Genomic DNA, 18,376 nt, shown 5'->3' on the forward strand with positions numbered 1-18,376 from the left:
GGACTAAGTTCCAATCAGGACATAACAAGAGCAAAATTTGTTCATTCATTGGGCTTCAAATATCAATCTAAAACTGACCTGTAATTGTGATGACAGTACTTGATTTAATTTCTTAAGAATGTTTCCTTTTGGCTGTACATACACTTTTAAACATATATCATTTTTAAAATTTTTAACCATAAAGAATGACTTTAACTCTGCCAGGTCAAACCCGGATAAAAGATTGGGAAGTCATAGATATAAAAAAGCGCAAATGTCCTATGTAAAAAGCGCAAAAGTCCATTTTAAAAAAGCGCAAATGTCCTATGTTTTATAGCGCAAGTGTCCACAAAAAAAAGCGCAAATGTCCTATGAAAAAGCGCAAACGTCCCGTGCCGACGCATTTAAAGTTTGAAACAAAGAACGATAGATACATCGAGGTCGTTTTGCTTGGGTGATTTACCTGTAAAAAGCCCGGGTCTCATCCATGTTTAAAACGAATTAATGCATGTTTGAAATAGTTTAACGGGGGCGTGGCCTATTAGTTTAACGCAACTAACCAGCAACTTGATTTCAATTGATTCACCGCAGAGAAATCTATTTGACTGGCGTTAAAATGAATTGATATGAATTGAAATGAATTAAATATAATTTTTAATTTTTGTCAATCTTTATCAAATAACGATCAATCTCATTTAAATAGCGTTAACACGTTTTTGTCCGTTCAAGTTAAATTCGGGTTACTAGTGATACAACAAAAGCCATTAAATATTGTTTACATCATTTGATCTCTTGTGGAGAGCTGTTACAATGACATTTGAACCACATCTTCCATTTTTATATGAACCCATAAAGTTGTGGCCACTATGGATAATAAAAGATTCCTTTAATAAGGGAAGATAAGTTGAAAAAATAAAAATACAGCCTTTATTTGATTTATCATTCTAAAAATAGTAAAAACAGTTTCCATGTCAATCAATCTCCCACTTCTGTTATCTGTTATCATGCAACATTCTTGGAAATGTGACCAACAGAAATCTTCTTCCTTTACTTGGAATTTCCACACCTCTGTGTTTATGTCAATTTATTCATACAAATGTCATACAAAACACTGTCATGACTCAAAAATCCATAAAACATTTACACCTGACATTCCAAGGTTAACTCTCCTGTAAGTAAAAATTAGATTTTTTTTTTTGATTTTTTTATTTTGAACACCTATGAATAACAATATCATGTTTTTTTTCTCTGACTAAATGAAGTCTGTACACTAAATCCATTTGATGTTTGGTGTGTTCTAATTAAAAAGTAATTCTTGCAAGCAATATATTTGTTGGTAGTTTTCATATAGCCCGGGCTGTTAAATTCAAATTATATCCCATGCGCTTGCATATATATCAAGCCGTAAGTTTTCTCATTTGAGTTGTTTTACAATTGTCATATTAAGGCCTTTTATACCCTGCTCTGCATCTTGAGTTTAACTCAGTATTGAAAGCTGTACTGTGACCTACAGATGCTAACTTCTTTTGTCATTTAGTTTCTGGTGAAGAGTTTGCTCATTGGCAAGCATACCACAATTTTTTTCCCTTCTTATTATGATGTATTAAATGGTAGTGATATCAATAACAGTAACTTTTTACTGGACCTGGATGAATACCACTTGTTTATTAGTGTTCACATTACAATAAATAATTATAAATAAACTTACCCTAACATTCCATGTTCCTTTGTTTTTATGTGGTGTAAAAATAACAAAACTGCCTGGAACATGTTATTTCTTCCCTAAAATATAATGATATTATACTGCATAAAGTATCTAAGACAGTACATATAGATGGCTGAAAATAATCAATTTGCTGCTTATATCTCAATTGGAATATTATACAAGATTAGACAAGTCAGTTAAAATTTTATTTTAAACATCTTTTTTACTGAAAATAATGGCACCATGGAACAGGAATAAAAGACCCTTTAAAGACTGATGGGACTACTCCAAGTTTTCAATCCGCACATCCATAGAGTTTTAAGGGCCTGGGAGAACATTGAGTATGTTGTGTAAAGACAAGCCTATCTCTAATTAAAATCAGGTAGATGTTTTCATTGAAGAATGAGATATACTTACTTTAGGTAAATTGTGCATTGTCTTTCCTATAACTACTTGGAAATGTGGTGGATTTATAGCTGACTGATATATACAAAATGTGTCCTCTTTATCTAAATCTGAAAGATATGAAGTACATATAAATAACCTGGTTTTTTTTTCAGTTTTCTGCTTTTTTTTTAGTAAAAGTTTATTTCCCTATTTCCAAAATCCATAGCATTGACCAATATTTGAATAATGTGATCTTACAATTATCATTTTTATTTTTTTAAAGCAGAACAATAATATCTGATTTAATATGATGATGACAGACAATTATCATTCTGTAATACTAGAATCTAAATATCATGATTAGAAACATATAGGACTTCATTTATATCTGAGTTTACAACATATTAAATGAAGAAGTTGCACATGTTGTCATGCTTACAGTTTGTTTGCCACATTATAGTTTGAAGTAAAAGCCGTAAGCGTGTGACTGACAGATCAGAAAATAGGAAAACCCCTAATAATTAAGCTGCTGACCAAATATAAAGTCATTCTGGTTTTTTTTTAAAAGTGATTATTGCAGAAAATTTGATGCAAAAATGAAAAATAGTATAATTATAGTAAATTTTCTGCAATAATCAAAAAAATGAATAATATGGTCTGAAATCATGGAAAACATTAGATTTACCATCTAATGTTTTCCATGATTTCAGACCATATTTTTAACCATTACCTACTAAGAGACCTTTTATGTGTGTATACCATTTTTAAATATTCTTTTTTTCATCTGATCATTGCATACTTACTTGGTTTATCTGGAGTTTTGATAAAATATTGTGAGGTAAATGTCTTTCCATCAGGATATTTTGGCTGAGCTGGTAATCTTGTATCAAAATAGGTACACAACATATGCATTATAAGCTAAAAAAAGAACAAAAGAAAAATAATTATTAACAATATTTGCACTATTTGTCATAAATATCATGAAAATCAGAATATCGAAATACATACTTTTAAAAAGAGAAGTACAATCTCTAGTCATCACAAGTTTGAAAATATTCCCTTAATAAACTGTTATCACAGAGATATGTCTCGCCTTTTTGTAATTTTAATCACAAACTAATACATGTAAAGTAAGCAAACTATTCAAAGTCAATAGACCATGACTGAGGGGGCGGAGCCAAAAAATCTCCATGGCAATGAGATGTGGCAATGGTAATACATCTGCATACCAATTATCATTGACCTACCACAAGTGGATCTCCATAAACTGACCTAATCACAAACTAATACATGTAAAGTAAGCAAACCATTCCAAGTCAATAGACCATGACTGAGGGGGCAGAGCCAAATAATCTCCATGGCAATGAGATGTGGCAATGGTAATACATCTGCATACCAATTATCATTGATGTACCACAAGTGGATCTCCATAAACTGACCTAGTCACAAACTAATACATGTAAAGTAAGCAAACCATTCCAAGTCAATAGACCATGACTGAGGGGGCGGAGCCAAATAATCTCCATGGCAATGAGATGTGGCAATGGTAATACATTTGCATATCAATTATCATTGAGTGGTTCCCCATAAAACTGAGCTCATCACAAACTAATACATTGTTGACGCTGGAAACAGCATACCTTTGTCTCGTTTTTTGACTCCGTCAAGGCGAGACAAAAATCATTTCATGCATTTCTGACTTACAATTAAGGAATAACAGTAATGTAGTTGAAGAGTTACCACCGTCATTTGTAGATTTGACGGTCGCAAATGCAGTTTTACTGGCGACGCGTAGCCGGAACAGTAAAATGGAGATTTGCGACTGTCAAATCAAAATTGACGGTGGCAACTCTTCAACTACAGTACTGTTATTCCTATTCTAATGCATTACAAAAAGAAAAAATACAAAAAAACTTGAAAAAATGTCTAAATATGTCAAATAAAAAAAAATCCGCAAAACTTCAGGATTGATTTTGGCACAAAGATGTCATGGCTAAACGTGACGTCATACAAATGAAAACTTACAAACTAGACGTTATTACGTTACCTGTACGCTTCAAATTGGGATAAAATAACATTAAAACGGCGAATTCGAGGTAGGTGTTGTTTTATTTTCGATTCTATAGTAGTAATCGAACATTTGTTGATTCATCAATTCAAAATGGCAGGTCCCTCCTTAGTTACGCCAGGTCAACTGTGGATTTGACGGCAACTTTTAGCCAATGAAAAAAATTGTTACATCCAAATTGCATTTGAATTTCTAATATACTTTTTAACGGTGTACATTCATTCTTTAACATAAATCCTATAAAATCACTTGTCTTTGAAAAGCAATAATGACATAATTTTTCTTCCAAAAATAACATCAGAAAATAAAACTGGGTTCAAAATTGTCTTCAACTTTAAATAATACAAGAACAAGAGGCTCTCAAGAGCCTGAATCGCTCACCTTACTTTTTGTGGTTAAATCTCTCATCAATGATTATTTTGGCTTTTCAATTTATTTAAATGTTCTTTGAATTGTCCTATTTTCTTCAAAAGCAAAAAAAAAAATCATTTTCTCCTATGTTCTATTTTAGCCATAGGAGCTATGTTTCTTGACATACAAGGAAATAAAATATAAAATTTATACTAGATACTCTGAAACTCATTTAGGCTAAGTTTGGCTGAAATTGATAAAGCAATTTCAAAGGAGAAGATTTTTTAAAGTAAGTCAACATGATGAACAAATTGTGTAAAAAGTCTTTAAAGGGCAATAACTCCTTAAGGGGTCAATTTACAATTTTGGTCAAATTGACTTATTTGTAGAACTTACTTTGCTTAACATTTTTGCTATTAACAGTTTATCTGTATCTATAATGATATTCAAGATAATAACCAACTAGAGGCTCTAAAGAGCCTGTGTCGCTCACTTTGGTCTATGTGCATCTTAAACAATAGACCCAGGGGCAGCAACCCAATAACCGGTTGTCTGATTTGTCAGAAACTTTCAGGGTAGATAGATCTTGACCTGAAAGACAATTTAAACACTTGTCAGAATTTCTCTAAATGCTTTGGTTTTTGAGTTATAAGCCAAAAACTGCATTTTAACCCTATGTTCTATTTTTAGCCATGGCGGCCATCTTGGTTAGTTTGCCGGGTCAGGCCACACAATTTTTAAACTAGATACCCTAATAATGATTGTGGCTAAGTTTGGTTAAATTTGGCCCAATAGTTTCAGAGGAGAAGATTTTTGTAAAAGTTTACAGACGACGGACGACGGACGCCAAGTGATGAAAAAAGCTCACTTGACCTTTTAGGTCAGGTGAGCTAAAACTGCAAAATTTCTTTAAAATCATCAATTCAGAGGCATTTTACCTGAAAAACCAGTTACCCAATTCGGCTGAAAAATTTCAGGACAGGTAGACCTTGACCTAATAAATACTTGAACTTCTTGTCTTATTTGCTCTAAATGCTGGAGTTTTTGAGATAAAAGCCAAAAACTGCATTTTACCCTGTGTTCTATTTTAAACCATGACGGCCATGTTTTTTGACGAAATAGAAAATAAAACACAAACTTTATTTTATACACCCTACTGATCATTTAGTTGAAGTTTGGTTGAATTTGGTTGAGTAGTTTTAGAGAGGAGAAGATTTTTTAAGTTAGCAAATATGATGAACAAATTGTGAAAAATTGTCATTGAAGGACAATTACCCCTTAAGGGGTCAATTGACAATTTTGGTCAAATTAACTTATTTGTAGATCTTACTTTGCTGATCATTTTTGCTGTTTACAGTTTATCTTCATCTATAATAATATTCATGATAATGACCAAAAACTGCAAAATTTCCTTAAAATTACCAATTAAGTGGCAGCAACCCAACAATGGGTTGTTTGATTCATCTGAAAATTTCAGGGCTGATAGATTTTGACCTAATGAACATTTTTAATCCATGTCAGATTTGCTCCAAATGCTTTCGTTTTTGAGATATAAGCCAAAAACTGCATTTGACCCCCATGTTCTATTTTTAGCAATGGCGACCATGTTTGTTGATAGATCAAAACTTCGGATACAATTTATAAACTAGTTACCCTAAGGAACATTCAGTTAAAGTTTGGAAGTATTTGGCCTATTAGTTTCAGAGGAGAAGATTCTTGAAATAGTTTACGACGACAGACAACGGACGCCAAGTGATGGCATAAGCTCACTTGGCCCTTTGGGCCAGGTAAGCAAAAACTGAAGAAAACTATCAGTGAGCATCTTATTACTATCCTATGACTTACACTAGCATCTTTTGGCAGATGTTCTCCCCAAGTTTTTCCATAATTTCCTCCATTATTCCAAACAAAGTCACTCATACAACCATCTCTCCCTAGATCTGTAAAATATTCCATAATAAATAAGTTATTTTAACTGATGTTGTCTACATCTTTTTCTTTTTAAAGTAGAAAGTACCTGTTAAGACTGAGGTATATAATGCAGTAGCCCATAAAGCTTGGTACTGTCTTTCATTCTGATAGTGTAATATATTATTCGACTAATGGTTTTTGATTGTCTCCCTTTTTCATAATACATTAAAATTATACAGAACATTTGATCATCATCTGACTCATTATTTTTTAATAATTCAATTAAATTGGTTTTGTTAAAATGCAATGCTAATCAAGAAAAGAATTTAAGGGCCTTTTTTTTTTATTAATTTTTAAAAATGAGTTTTAAAATAATAGTTCAATACACCAAGATAACAGATGTGGCAACAAACATGGATTTTTTTTTATCCTAACAGTAATTCCCTCCCTACTCCTATGTCATGCCCAATAAAGCTTGCTTTGTGTTGAAGGCCTAACTGTGACTTTTAGAAGAAGAACAGCAATAAAAGTGATATTCCTTTGATTTTTGTGTGTGCATTTTTTTGTTGTGCATTAACTGATTTTGTGTCATGTATGGACACAATATATATTTGTTTTTCTATTTTTAGATAAATAACTTACCTCTGATTCTCTTGACCAAGTATTCTTGATTAGAAGAGAAATCTAGGTATGTAACTACAGTATTCAGTGATGGTACCAGTGCTCCTTTTGTGAAGGCTAAATGTTTCAGTGTTGACACACTTACCTCTGAAAACAGCATATTCAATTTTTAGAGATAAAACATCATTTTCAATTTTAAGTAATAATATTTAAATCAGCTAAAAAAATGTTAATGTTAATGTTTTAACAACTGTTCAATGTTATAAAATTGTTTCAAATTTGAGAAACTGAAAAGTTATTGTTATAAAACATTGCCTCATCCTGAGAACACCAACATATGGTTGAAAAAATTTGAAGCTATAAGCAATGTTTGGATGGACATTTATTGTGACTACTCATACTTGTCTAATAAGGGCATGTATTGTAGTCAGTAATCTAACTGACATAACATTGGTCCACATAAACATATAAAATATGGGAGGCTTATAGAGTTATCTCCCATGTTAAATATTCCAAATTGTTACATGAAAGTATGGTTCTTGTTTACCTCCTATTTCAGTTTCTTCTGAACCTATTCTTCTCAATGTTGCATTAATTTGGTCTATTTCTTTTGCTACCCTTGATACAACAGACAAACATATCCACTGTACAAATAAACAAAAACATTTAAGATTATCATTGCATTATTTCAATGATGTAACACCGAGACTCATATCTGAAACATTGCAATTACTGTTGACAGTTTTTTAACTCAATCTAAAAATTTCTTTTATACAAATTAAAAATAAAATGATAACCTGGACAAATGATTCTATTTTTTCTCAAAAATTGGTCAACGTATCAATAACATTCTCTTAAACTTCAATGTCAATGGCCTACAAAATTTAGTTTAACTATTATCTACTAACCTTTCTTACTCTCTCTGTCCATAAATATAATTCATCTTCTGATACACGTCTCTTTCCCCAGATCTAAATAAATAAGATAAATATAGTTGCTAATAAAAATTAGATACAAAAGATTACAAGACCATTCATTATCAATTGACTTTTTGGCAGACTCATTTAATTTTCATGTCCATAAGACAGCAAAATTATGTCCAGCTTAACTAATCATCATATCTAGAAGTAGTTTCCCCAACAATTTAACATCAAATAATTGACATCATCATACAACCAGATGCTCCGCAGGGCGTAGCTTTATACGACCGCAGAGGTTGAACCCTGAACGGTTGGGGCAAGTATGGACACAACATTCAAGCTGGATTCCGCTCTAAATTTGGATTGTGATTAAATAGTTGACACAGCATAGATTTCTGACACAGAATGAATGTATTCAAATGAACTTAAAATTTTTGTTTTCTCTTAGAGCAATTCACTATGCTGTTGAATATTAATCCTCTCAAAAAAATGTTTGAAGAAATTTTCTTTTATTTATGAAATTTCAAATGAGAAAAATTGAACCCAATTTTTTAATCACATCCCCCTTTCCCTTATTCCAAAACTAATTTCAATTAAAATATTCTAATGGAGTTTGCAACAATTACTACTCATTTAAATACATCATAAAATATTAAGATGTAAAAAAACTGCTTGTTATCACTGAATGGTAAAGATTATTTAAATTTATCAGTTGGTAGTAAAAAGTGAATATACATTGTATATTGTATATAACAAAGATTTAAGTTGATTCTGGACAAAGAAAGATAACTCCAATTAAAAAAAAATCTTGCAGATATTTCTTGCTTACTATACTGGACAAAGAAAGATAACTCTTAATTAAAAAAAAAATTGCAATTTCACAATATTGTGAAATTAGATATTTCTTGCCATTGCACAATACTGTGCAATTGAAAAGACTTGCTATTGCACAATACTTAATATAATAATTTTAGATCCTGATTTGGACCAACTTGAAAACTGGTCCCATAATCAAAAATATAAGTACATGTTTAGATTCAGCATATCAAAGAGGCCCAAGAATTTAATTTTTGTTAAAATAAAACTTAGTTTAATTTTGGACCCTTTGCACTTTAATTTAGACCAATTTTAAAACCGGACCAAAAATTGAGAATCTACATACACAGTTAGATTTGGCATATCAAAGAACCCTAATTATTCAATTTTTGATGAAATCAAACAATGTTTAATTTTGGACCTCGATTTGGGCCAACTTGAAAACTGGGCCAATAATCAAAAATCTAAGTACATTTTTAGATTCAGCATATCAAAGAACCCCAAGGTTTCAATTTTTGTTAAGATCAAACTAAGTTTAATTTTGGACCCTTTGGACCTTAATGTAGACCAATTTGAAAACGGGACCAAAAATTAAGAACCTACATACACAGTAAGATTCGGCATATTAAAGAACCCCAATTATTCAATTTTGATGAAATCAAACAAAGTTTAATTTTGGACCCTTTGGGCCCCTTTTTCCTTAACTGTTGGGACCAAAACTCCCAAAATCAATACCAACCTTCCTTTTGTGGCCATAAACATTGTGTTTAAATTTCATTGATTTCTTTTTACTTTAACTAAAGTTATTGTGCGAAAACCAAGAATAATGCTTATTTTGGCCCTTTTTTGGCCCCTAATTCCTAAACTGTTGAAACCAAAACTCCCAAAATCAATCCCAACCTTTCTTTTGTGGTCAGAAACCTTGTGTCAAAATTTCATAGATTTCTATTAACTTAAACTAAAGTTATAGTGCGAAAACCAAGAAATTGCTTATTTGGGCCCTTTTTGGCCCCTAATTCCTAAAATGTTGGGACCAAAACTCCCAAAATCAATACCAGCCTTCCTTTTATGGTCATAAACCTTGTGTTAAAATTTCATAGATTTCTATTCACTTTTACTAAAGTTAGAGTGCGAAAACTAAAAGTATTCGGACGACGACGACGACGACGACGCCAACGTGATAGCAATATAAAAAACAAGTCTTGCACACAAATTCTACAAATATATATATTTTTTTATGATGGTTGAAAAAAAAGATGAAGTGTGAGCTATTGCCTTGCACTTGCTTTTGAGTGATAGTAAATACATATATCAAACAATGTGAAAACAGACAGCAGATAAACTGTGTATATACATGTAATTAGACTTGGTGAGATAAGGGTCATATTTGGCTCCAAATACTATTTCATGATGAAAAGTGCTTCAAGTTGCAGAATGATTGATTGAACATTTTTGTAATTTGAATTTTTCTATGAAATTATTTTTTTGTAGCTTGGTTAAATTTTGCATCTTTCACCCTAGTTTGATGTTTTAGAAATTCAACACTTGATTTAACTTCTATGGATTAAATCACTATTCTTTGGATACCAGTTTTTGTTAATTTCATTAAAGTTTTTTCCCCAATCCACAAAAACTGGTGCCCACTATTATATTGAATTAACAGTAATACTAATGTGGTATAATTATTACTCTTTGCATAATAGTTTTCGTAAATATTAGTTGGTACAGGTAATCTACCAATTTTAATCTTCCATGAACTATTGATTTATGGATTTTCTATAGGCTTTTTTAGCCATTTTTTTTATACTTTTGTTCTCTATTCTTCATATAAAGGCATCACAAGATTATTTATTCTTTTTAGAGGATTTTTCTCTGTTCTTTGTATTTCAGCACCCTATCATTCATGTTGCTTACATCTTCTCCATTGTACAATGATGATTGGTCACTATCGTAGTGTCTAGACATGGGTGATTGTGGTGACCTGCTAGCAAGCTGGTACATATACTTCTTCAATAGGTGTGTACAATCCATTGCTGATCTTCCGTAACTCCAGAATGAGGCTCCAGCTGATGTATTGTCAGGTGAACCTTAAAGATATAAAATAGCAAACCTGTAGTTCATATATCATCATATAAAAACATTCCCTATACACAAATTCATGTACACAACAGATGCATTATTCTAAAGAGCAGATAATGCTGCTCCAAGGCAGCACTCACACCAGTAAAATGGAAAGAGATTAATATATGTAATAACTTGTTTCCAAATCCACTATAAATAAACATGTTTAAACTAAAACTTGGAATACTACTATTGTAAAAGTAAACAAAATCTCTTACTCAGAGCTGATTTATATTCTCTTTCATCTTGTTCTTTCAAATACTGGCTTAGAGAATGAAGGTCTGTGATTCTATCAAAAGATGTTGATGCTGAAAATAGAACAGTAGATAAGTGTTGGATTGAAGTGTTATTTTTGAAAAAAATGATATGTCATTGATGTTTTAATATCCCTGTTTTTCAATTCACTTGACTATCTACTTGTAAAATAATCAAGTCATTTTCAACATTGCTTTTAAAAAACTAATTTAAAGACATCTTCCAATAACATATTAGTTCATACCATCTCATGTATTCTCTTTTTCTTGCTTTAGACATTATATTATTTGTCTTTTTTTTATTTTATAAATGTATATGTTTGGTTTATTGAATAAAATAAATTTTTGGTTATATAAATATTGAGTCCTATACGTCCATACTTTACCTGGAGAAGCCTTGAATGAATTAGACATGGACCTCCTGCCTCTCAGTCCACTAGAATCAAAACTGTTGTGCATTCCAGGAGAGAAAGAACTTCCTGGTGAGAATGAGGGATGATGGGTAAATCCTGATACATTAGGAGACATGGAGGAATTGTGAGCAAATGATGTACCAGGACTAATACTGCTGAGATTCTGAACCTGAAATTAACAGATTTGGAGAATAATTAGCCTTTAATGTAAGGAATAACTTTTATAATTCAATAAAAGAGCTGAAGTATTTAATTAACATGGTAGTTTTGTTAAAAATCTTTCATTTTCAGTGGTTTTCTTTCAATTTTATATTTAAACTAAGTTTGTAATTAACAGATATCTATAATAAATAATTTAACAAGAAAATAGTTCATCTACATCGAGAGGTGAAACATACCCCACTAATATTTGCTGCTGGTGAACTGTATGTTGAATATACAATGGAGTGATTACTAAAACTAATGGGGCCAGACATATTTGTAGGTGTCGTCTGCCGCTGACTTGCTGTACTAGAGAAACTAGAATGAGCTGAAGGTGTACTGGACAGCATTAAACTTTCTTCTGATGATAAATTCAATTTCCTTGGTGAAACGCTGAATCCAGCATCTGAAAAATAGGATTTCAAGCTGTTATTTAATCATACAAAACATAAGGAAAAGTGTAAGTCCACTGTAAACATACAAAGCAGAGTTCTAACATACACATTTAGATGCATTGCTGACACACAATCTTCAACAATATTTTTTTTCTATTATGTTTCCCTGGATGCATAAATTTATCTCAAATATATAAGTTATTGAAACACAGTTTATTGATTGATGTTGAATTGGTCATGGTGCTTGGATCTTAATTGACTCTTGTCGGATAAGTGGTCTTTATCAATAAAGCAGTCTGACACTTACACACACAGATTGGTACCTCAGTCAACCATGAATGTTTTGTACAATCAACATAAAATTGATATATAAAATTATATCTGTAGCATAGTGCCAAAATGTCCCTCATTATTGTATCAAACATTTGTAAATACAATGTAGCAAGAGCCAACATATTGATGATGGCAACCAAACCAAGTAAATGTTCTCCTTTACTTATTTTTTAAATCTGAATTTGGTTGGTTGAAATTTTGGTTTGTGTGACAAAGTCATGATAATCATCTCCAAAGTTCAACTTTCATTTATGCAGCACAACCAATTTCATCCTAACTAATGTTAGAAATTTGAAAAAGGTGAGTCAAGAAACTACCATTTCAAACAATAACCCAGAACTCTGAAGAGATTATGATAGTCATTCTTTATTTCAAATTTTTAGAAGAAATTCAGTACTATTCCATACAGACCAAGGTTTGTTTAATTCCTCAGTAATACATTATACTTTTCATTTTTTTTTTCAAAGTCAATTTCAACTGCTATTTCACATCAATATCAAACAACTTAATCATTCATTTACCTATATCTCTGACAGCCAGGAGTTTTTTCTGCCCTGGAGTCATCATTACTGATTTGGTAGATATGTATGGTTTAAGGTACACAAAAAAGTTTGTCACACTGTTTAATAAAAATATCACAGCCAGAATGCATTCTGAAAAAAAAGAAAAATACAACATAAAGTATGATTTTATTTGTTATGTTATTTTTAAGTATCCTTAATGTCATCTTCATGGTTAAATGGTCAATGTCAAATTTGCATTGTAAGTATAAAAAAAAAGATGTGGTATGATTGCCAATGAGAAAACTCTCCACAGAAGATACCAAAATTACACAGAAATTAACAACTATAGGTCACTGTACTGCCTTCAAGGTCTTTTTCTCAGGTTCTTAAATAAGCAATAGTCAATACTATATTGGGAATCTACATCTTAATTTATTTATCTTATATCCATCAATCTGAACTACACATGTTAGCACATGTATCTGTGAGCAATGCCTTCAATAAACATGTATTTTTTTAATATTTAGTGTGATTTCTCAATCACTAAATGTGCTTTGTTGTCCATAATTCTATCAAACTATGTTTTGTGTGATAACTTTTTGTATGTTTTTTATGCATTTCTTCTCAAGAATGGTATTTTCCGCATTTAAAATGATATTTTTGTTCATTTTCAAAAAACATGAATAAGTGTAGACCTGTAAATTCATTCCCTAGTACAACTTACCAAAGTACCATAGTACAGGATGTGTGATGTTTAAACTGGATCCTATACTGTTCAGCTGCCTGAAAAAAAGAATTCAGAAAATAAATAATGAAATCCCAACTGCGTTTATAATGTGATTTTTTTTTAACTTCCACTGGCCAATCTTAATTTCCCTTTGACAATACAAAATTTTACTTTTTTTTTAACATTAAGTTCTTACATATCCGTAAAAGTCTTATTGTCATTTCTAGTAAATATCACAAAGCTTACATATTATTGTACATTAATATCATGATTATTGGTTTATGACCTTTCTCATATTACAAGTTAATTTCTCTATAATGTTGCTAATTAAGACACTGCAATTGACTGGACATAAAATACATCACTGCATCAAATGTAAAACTGATATCAAATAAGTCTTATTCTAATGCAACAACGATTGTAACGTTCATTTTGATTGGATAACGTCACTTTCTTACATGGCATCAATTTACAATTGATGTTATGGGACGTACGCGCAAGCGCAGACGACATTTGACAGATTTTAAATACATGTTTTAACGTTGTTTTCTGTCAGTTTCATTAGAATGGAGATAACAATATTGTATTTTAAGCTCCGACGGCATCAATTTGGGATTTGATGGTCGCAAATACCCGTTTACTGTCTCCGCTAATGCGTCGCCTGTAAACTTATTTTTCGACCATCAAATCCCCAATTGATGCCGTCGGAGCTTAAAATACAATACAGTTATCTCCTAATTTGAGAGATTCAAACATTTAATTTATAATTGGTTCTTACATTTCCATGTACATCACAATAGCTAGGATGATATTTATACAGCACCAGAAGGAACTCTTTCTTGCTTGTTTCCATGATTGCCTTTTATTCCAAGTCTCATTGACCACTGGATCTGTAACTGTACCAATCTTTGTCATCCTCTAAAATTGAAATAATGTTATACAATTTCTGTCTTGAGCAATGTTGAGGTAAATATGTTGTTTTATTGACTTTTGAGAATTGATAAAAAAATATATACACTGAGGCCAATATCAGTTTTTCAAATGTCAAGTAAACCACAAACTAATTATCTACCGAAACTCAAGGCAGCAATGGTTTTATTCCATATTCTTCATGTTCTTAGGGAGTAAAAATGTATGTAAAAACAATCATTAATCAAAACCAAATGTACATGTATACAAATGTACATCAAATGATGTTTAACATAATTATACAAGTAAAAGCATGCAACCTTTTGAACAGTGAATATACTTTTTTCAACAGGTGAATATGCTACATTGTATGTATTTTAATCATATAGAAAAACCTACTAAAGTCCAATCAATGTAGTTTTTTTTATTGTTTTGTTTGCTCTATTATCATGATTGTTCTTGGTCATCAGTATAACAGTATTAATATTTGAATTATATCAGTTAAACGGCTAATAAGTTATATCACAGAAAGTGCTGGGAACCACCTGCTTGACCACCATGCCTAATTCACCATTTAGATAACCAGATAATTCCCAAAGTGAAAACTATTTTTTAATAAGGCATCTGCCTACATTTATACATCTGATTGCACATGTTCAGACACAAGACATTGACATTTTTTTCTCTCCAATGCCCATATTATATGATATTAGCATTGTATTGCTTACATCCACTTCATTTGAACTTTGTGGATAGTTGTCTCATTGGCAAATGGCAATCATACCACACCACCTTGTTTTTACACTCATCACTATTTGGGAATCTGCAGCACTTGAACTATTGACATCATACAACACCCATTTTTCCTTTGAGGCTTTGCAAATTGTGACGTCATACATTTGCTTCAGTATTTTTACGTCAAAATTTTACAATAACCTTTGAGACATGTGTGATGTCAATCAAAAATGCAGGTGGACAAACAGTGATTTATATAGGTGAATTGATAGAACATCTAATGTCTGTGGTCACAGGCACTTGTTTTGCAGACAAATGCAATGTCATGACCATCAGCAAGAAAAGAAATCCAATCACAAAAGATTACATCCTACAGGGCCTATAGTTCTTAAACATGTTTAAAAGAGATCTAAACATCAACAGCAACCAACTAAAAGGAAATGCATACAAGCCATTAGCAAAAAATTATAAGTAAGACCAACACTAGAATATATATTCAAGCGCAGTTTAGGACACCTATCAACAAATCAACAAGAAAAAAATTGAGATGGTACAAAGCAGAGGGGCTACATGTAGGTATGTTAAAAAATATGTGTACTGTAACACATCATCAATAGACGCCATGATAAAACAAATGGAGTGGCAACAATTAGAAGAGAGGAAATCAACAACAAGAATGTACAAAATTACTAATTGCCTAGTTAATATAGATGCAACATCAAGGCTTCTTCCAATAAGCCAAGCATCATGAACAACTTGTTCTGGATGTTACATAGTTCCCCTTTGTAGAACCGATATAAGGAATTGTCATTCTATCCCAAATCCATGCACTTTCCACTACCACCAGCCAGTCTTGAATGCTTCAAGGCTAAGCTAACAAAATAAACAAAAACGCTGTTTTTAAAGACTTTAGACCACACTTAAAAATATTTTGATTTGCCCAAACCCTACCCAAAGGTTGAGACAGTGGGTAGGTAGGTAGGTAGGCATTTTCTTTTTCTTTTTCAAAAAAAGAAATTGAAGTATTAGATGTTTATTAGTCTTCATGCCTATTTGATTAGAAAAAAACCTCTTCAAATCAGGACAATAAAAGAATTTGAGTAGGCAGCTTTTTTCTGGGTAGGTAGCGTTTGGGCAAACAAACCTATTATTTATTATAGCCTTATATATAATTTTAACCTTCACAAAATGTAAACATAATTCAATTTTCTTCATGCGCAACACACAGTGGAAGAATAATCAGTTAGTTGATTACGTCCACTTATAAATTGGAATTTGAAGAGGAAGAAGATCCACAATTAGATCCACTAATAGTGTACATTGTATATATATAGGAATTGATAGTGAGGTGGGATAGGACCTAATCAGGATTCCAAAATCGGCTGTTTTTTTAGGTCGGGATTTTGGGATTGACCCTTTCAGGATCCGGGAATATACATGTATATATTTTTTTTCTTCAAATTTTGGGATTTAGGCATTTAAGCCCGGGGTTTCGGGATCAAAACCCCTCCTATTCCCCTTGACACCTGATAGTGGATCTTCACATTGATAGAACTTAGTTAGAACCAAGAGCAAATATCTCATTATCTGTGTTGTGAAACATGAAATAATGCTATTGTGTAAACTTCATGGGAGTCTGTATGTATGTATGTACTTGAGATTCCGCCAATTTAGACGCACCCCTTGACTGACTGCAAGGGTAAAACGGATCCATGTACACTCCCTAAGGATTAATGGAGATGTGTCCTTTACAATAGTATCCCAGCAACAGAACAATCCCCAACCAACACCGCCCAAGGGAGTGTGTAAGACCCCGGGAAGTCTTTTATTATGGTGGAAACAGACAAACCAGACAGATATCAGAAGATTGATCTCCAGGTCAAAGTAAGGGGACAACTTTGACCAACCGAGGCCCCAAAAGTACCCATTCCAGTTTAAACTCCGGTCTGGATACCAGAAATGTGTGTGAGAGGGGGAAAATTACCATTCTGATGTACTGATATTTTTAGCGCCCCGAGTGAGAATCGAACTCGACTTTCAGCACTGTAGCCATCGGTCTTAACCACTAAACCACGAAATCACACGAATAGCCCGGGGTTTCGGGATCAGAACCCCTCCTACCGCCCTCTGTCAAACATAATAAGAAGGTTGAGTTAATCTTGTTTTGTCTTAGGTCAGACCTAAACCTCCTTATCAGGATATGTAAGTTAGGATAATGATTTCTATAAAGAGATTTAGTCACAGTGTTCTGTATCTGTATGTCATTTAAGAAAAGCAAAATGAGAATGTTAAATTAATGTATGCCTTTTTGTGCTTCTTTGTTACATTTGTTGTTTATGTAGAGATATTAAGATGATAACACAATATTGACTGTTGTACCCCTATTTTTGACATTTTTACTCTTTGAGTATGTTTGTTTTGTTCATGCATCGTTGACAATTTAATGGAATTCGATGCGACTGTCATATAAGTGAGAGGTTTAGCTAGCTATAAAACCAGGTTCAATCCACCATTTTCTACATTAGAAAATGCCTGTACCAAGTCAGGAATATGACAGTTGTTACCCATTCGTTTGATGTGTTTGGACTTTTGATTTTGCCTTTTGATTTTTGATTTTCCTTTTTGAATTTTCCTCGGAGTTCGGTATTTTTGTGTTTTTACTTTTTAGCTTTTGGATCAGATTTTAAACAACAAAAGACATTATTGTTTTTCAATGGGTTTTAAAAATACGTTCTCCGCTATAAACGATCTGTACCAGGAGATATACATGTCAAACGATGTTAATCAAAACATGCCGCCTCTGCTTCTTCAAAGTAAACTTCCGGTTAAAAACAGGGTTATCTCGTCCCTACAGTTTAGTCTCGATTACACGAAAGTTTAAATAATTTTATGCAATCAATGAAATTCTAATGACAATGGAAATAACGAGATAAATTAAGAAAATACAATTCGGAGGCTTTGGCGCATTTGTTTTGGTATAAATCTAAAAAAATAGTTGAATGATGTAAAATCGAAAACGGAAAGTCC

At 32.1% G+C, this 18,376-nt stretch overlaps 1 protein-coding gene across 2 annotated transcripts; it reads right to left on the reverse strand.

Moving 5' to 3' along the window:
* Positions 1–892: 892 nt before the first annotated feature.
* Positions 893–18,133, reverse strand: LOC134716818 (transmembrane protein 209-like). Of its 2 annotated transcripts, none has more exons than XM_063579831.1 (16): positions 18,080–18,133; positions 14,484–14,623; positions 13,703–13,761; positions 12,997–13,128; positions 11,945–12,153; positions 11,520–11,715; positions 11,098–11,187; positions 10,673–10,845; positions 7,931–7,993; positions 7,570–7,666; positions 7,044–7,169; positions 6,336–6,430; positions 2,875–2,989; positions 2,102–2,199; positions 1,688–1,761; positions 893–1,148 (listed from the first exon to the last, which is right to left on the reverse strand). In XM_063579831.1, the coding sequence occupies exons 1-16, from the start codon at positions 18,116–18,118 to the stop codon at positions 1,094–1,096; spliced, it is 1,761 nt and encodes a 586-aa protein (XP_063435901.1). In that variant the 5' UTR covers positions 18,119–18,133; the 3' UTR covers positions 893–1,093. The 2 variants fall into 2 exon arrangements, with proteins under 2 accessions (XP_063435901.1, XP_063435909.1); XM_063579839.1 differs by lacking the exon at positions 18,080–18,133 and adding an exon at positions 17,592–17,611.
* Between the last annotated feature and the right edge of the window lie 243 nt (positions 18,134–18,376).

This window comes from Mytilus trossulus, chromosome 1 (genome assembly GCF_036588685.1).
Source record: "Mytilus trossulus isolate FHL-02 chromosome 1, PNRI_Mtr1.1.1.hap1, whole genome shotgun sequence".
Classification (NCBI taxonomy): Eukaryota; Metazoa; Mollusca; class Bivalvia; order Mytilida; family Mytilidae; genus Mytilus; species Mytilus trossulus.

What these genes read in the sequence shown, in the direction of transcription:
- LOC134716818 (XM_063579831.1), bottom strand. Translation starts at nt 18,118, where the DNA reads ATGTATATCTCCTGGTACAGATCGTTTATAGCGGAGAAC. An exon ending in AGAATATAAATCAGCTCTGA is followed by an intron (nt 10,846 to 11,097) that starts GTAAGAGATTTT and finishes TATATCTTTAAG; the next exon opens with GTTCACCTGACAATACATCA. An exon ending in CTTGGTCAAGAGAATCAGAG is followed by an intron (nt 6,431 to 7,043) that starts GTAAGTTATTTA and finishes AATATTTTACAG; the next exon opens with ATCTAGGGAGAGATGGTTGT.